Below are 2,706 nucleotides of genomic sequence, written 5' to 3' on the forward strand. Positions count from 1 at the left end.
CTAACCCATTTAACCCCCAAACCGTTTTACCCGACCCAACCCATTTACCCCCAAACCCGATCCAACCCATTTAACCCCCAAACCGTAATACCCATTTGACTATTTGAGGGACCAAGTAGCATATTAGCAAGTGATTAGATAAGCGAATTAACAGAAAGTTGGCAGCAACAGAGGACGTACTATATAATACTAAAGTATTAAGATCGTGTATCGTAATTTTACTTTGTCTTATATGATTTTGTAAAGGTTTGTATTTTTAACCCAGCAACCCAGACCCTTACTTTACTCGTTCAATTCAACGTTTATAAAACAGATACTCCCATATACTAGTAATTTTAACATACTTTTGTCAGCATTTTACAAAAAATAATACCGTATAAAATAATTAAGTGACCATGTTGGTGGCCGGACAACGTGGATTTAGCTATAAATTGATTTGTTTGGTCGTTGGAAACATAAGTTCCTACACAACTTCCTCCAACATTGTTCTTCACAACCAAACTTTGGAATTCTTGACATCATCCAATCAAATAATTCCAATCGATTCAACCAAACACAAAATTCCAGTTTGTGAATATCGTTCTTGGATTCTTGAATCATATCTCATATTCCAACATTTTACGTTTATTGGTTCTAAAACAACCTTAATTTCCTAAGATTCAATTATGGAGAGCACGAAGAGAAGCATTTATATAAAAATGATTTTGAACGGGAAGATTAAGAAACTTATAAATGACGAGGGAGATCGAGTCAATGTGAAGAACAACCGGATTTTAATCAGTGTGAATGTGGTCGGGAGTTCTGGCCCATTGAGATTTTTGGTAAACGAAGAAGATAAGGTATCAAGTGTTATTGACTTATCGTTAAAGTTATATGCTCGTGGTGGGCGTCTTCCTATTCTTGGGTCGAACTTCAAGAGTTTTATACTCTATGCATCGGATACAGGATCAGGTAAGGTTATAGTAAGAAAAAATTATTAATGTGATTTTTTTTTTTAACAGCAAAATTTGTGTTTTAAAAAAACGCTCTCTAACAAAACTTTAACGGAGAAATTACAAAGATTTTTGAAACTCTAAGTGTTTTTTTTTTTTTTTTTTTTTTGAATAGCAGAATTTTAAAGCTAGATGACCCTATTTTTTAAGCCAACGGAAAAAATACGTTCCAATTAAATTAAAAATACTACTTTTGCAAAAGAAGAATCATTAAAAATGATGCCGTTCTTGAATCGCCAAATCACCCATAGTTGAGTGACCACAACTGTTATAATTCGATCCTTGTTGTTTGACGAAAACTGAGTAACTTCGATCCAAGCCACAAAATCGTCCCAAGAGGGAAAGGATGGCAAACTGCAATCTGCGCAAATTCGAGTGTTATGCCAAACCTCCAAGGCCAACGAGCAACCAAAAAACAAATGATCACGAACCTCCACTCGGTGATGAGAAACCGGACAAATATTGCAATTGATCTCTAACCCTTTCGCAGAAAGATTCCAATGAAGCGGAAGAGAATCCAACTTGAATTTCCACAAAAAGATGTTTAATTTTTACGGAAAAAATTTATACCACACGATTTGTACTTGCAAATTTAGGCATTACGTCTTTCAAGACATAAATGAATCCTTAAAAGTTCAATATCTTATTTTTGAATGATTATTAATCTAATGAATTCTTAAATGGATTAGTTACTAATGTATGACGAAAGAAAAGTCATTTTAATTAATTACTTTGCTTTTCATAGGCTAGCTAAACATGTTTTTTTTTGGTTAACTTGTAGCGTTGAGTTCAAGTGACGAGATAGGTTCTTGTGGTGGGAGGAATTTCAGGTTATGTAAAGAAAACAACAATCATATACAGGAAGTAAGATCAAGAATGATTACACGACAACATAGTGGGCGATGGAAGTCATATATCCTTTGCATAGCTCAAAAATGATACATAGCTCAATAATCAAGGCATCTAGAAATATATAGTAGCTACCATACGAATCTAGATCGCAAGATTTCTAGATCATATTGAATGCAACCTTTATATTTATATGTTGGAAATACGTTGAAAAAAGTGTGTTTCATCATTTTTGGAAGTCGATTAATATGTGATCAAGTGACATATATTATTAACTAGTTAACAAAGTTTATAGCCTTTGACGAGAGCCTTACAATGATCTAAGATGTGTCCAAAATAAAATAAAGGTGTATGAGATATTCGATCTTAAAATTGGTTGTTTGATACAAACAATGCAAGTGAAACAACTTGTCCAGAGTGGGAACAAAGTTGGAAGTTAGTTATAGTAGTTTAACTAGAAACTAGAAACTATGTTAATTATAATGGTAAATGTTTATGATGTGAGTAAGCAATTTTTGCTACATTGAGTACGTTTTGAATTCTACTATAACGTGTGAGTTATTCCTACTAATCATTAAACATTTAAATGATTTAATGGCGGGTTATAACCCTTCGAATTCTTGCATGAGTATTATTTGAGAGTTATAAAGTCCGACAATATGCTGTTTAGTACCGGTGTACCTTGGAACAGACGGAGAATCTGTTTAAGGAAATTGTGTCAAACACAAGCTCTGTAAATTCTCTTTTAGTTTTGATCATTTATATTAATATTATGTGTTTCGTTTAAACGTAACTAGTGGAGGATCCGCGAATTCGAGGGATTATGTGAGTGTTTCTACACAAATTATTTTTAGTTTTTTTCCCG

The 2,706-nt window shown here is 33.3% G+C and overlaps 1 protein-coding gene across 1 annotated transcript; it reads left to right on the forward strand.

The window, feature by feature from the left end:
• Positions 1 to 367: 367 nt before the first annotated feature.
• Positions 368 to 2,071, forward strand: LOC139869401 (uncharacterized). The gene is made up of 2 exons (XM_071857718.1): positions 368 to 951; positions 1,774 to 2,071. The coding sequence occupies exons 1-2, from the start codon at positions 666 to 668 to the stop codon at positions 1,929 to 1,931; spliced, it is 444 nt and encodes a 147-aa protein (XP_071713819.1). The 5' UTR covers positions 368 to 665; the 3' UTR covers positions 1,932 to 2,071.
• The last annotated feature ends 635 nt before the right edge of the window (positions 2,072 to 2,706 follow it).

This window comes from Rutidosis leptorrhynchoides, chromosome 9, assembly GCF_046630445.1.
Source record: "Rutidosis leptorrhynchoides isolate AG116_Rl617_1_P2 chromosome 9, CSIRO_AGI_Rlap_v1, whole genome shotgun sequence".
Taxonomy (NCBI): domain Eukaryota; kingdom Viridiplantae; phylum Streptophyta; class Magnoliopsida; order Asterales; family Asteraceae; genus Rutidosis; species Rutidosis leptorrhynchoides.

What these genes read in the sequence shown, in the direction of transcription:
- LOC139869401 (XM_071857718.1), top strand. Translation starts at nt 666, where the DNA reads ATGGAGAGCACGAAGAGAAGCATTTATATAAAAATGATTTTGAACGGG. An exon ending in TGCATCGGATACAGGATCAG is followed by an intron (nt 952 to 1,773) that starts GTAAGGTTATAG and finishes GTTAACTTGTAG; the next exon opens with CGTTGAGTTCAAGTGACGAG.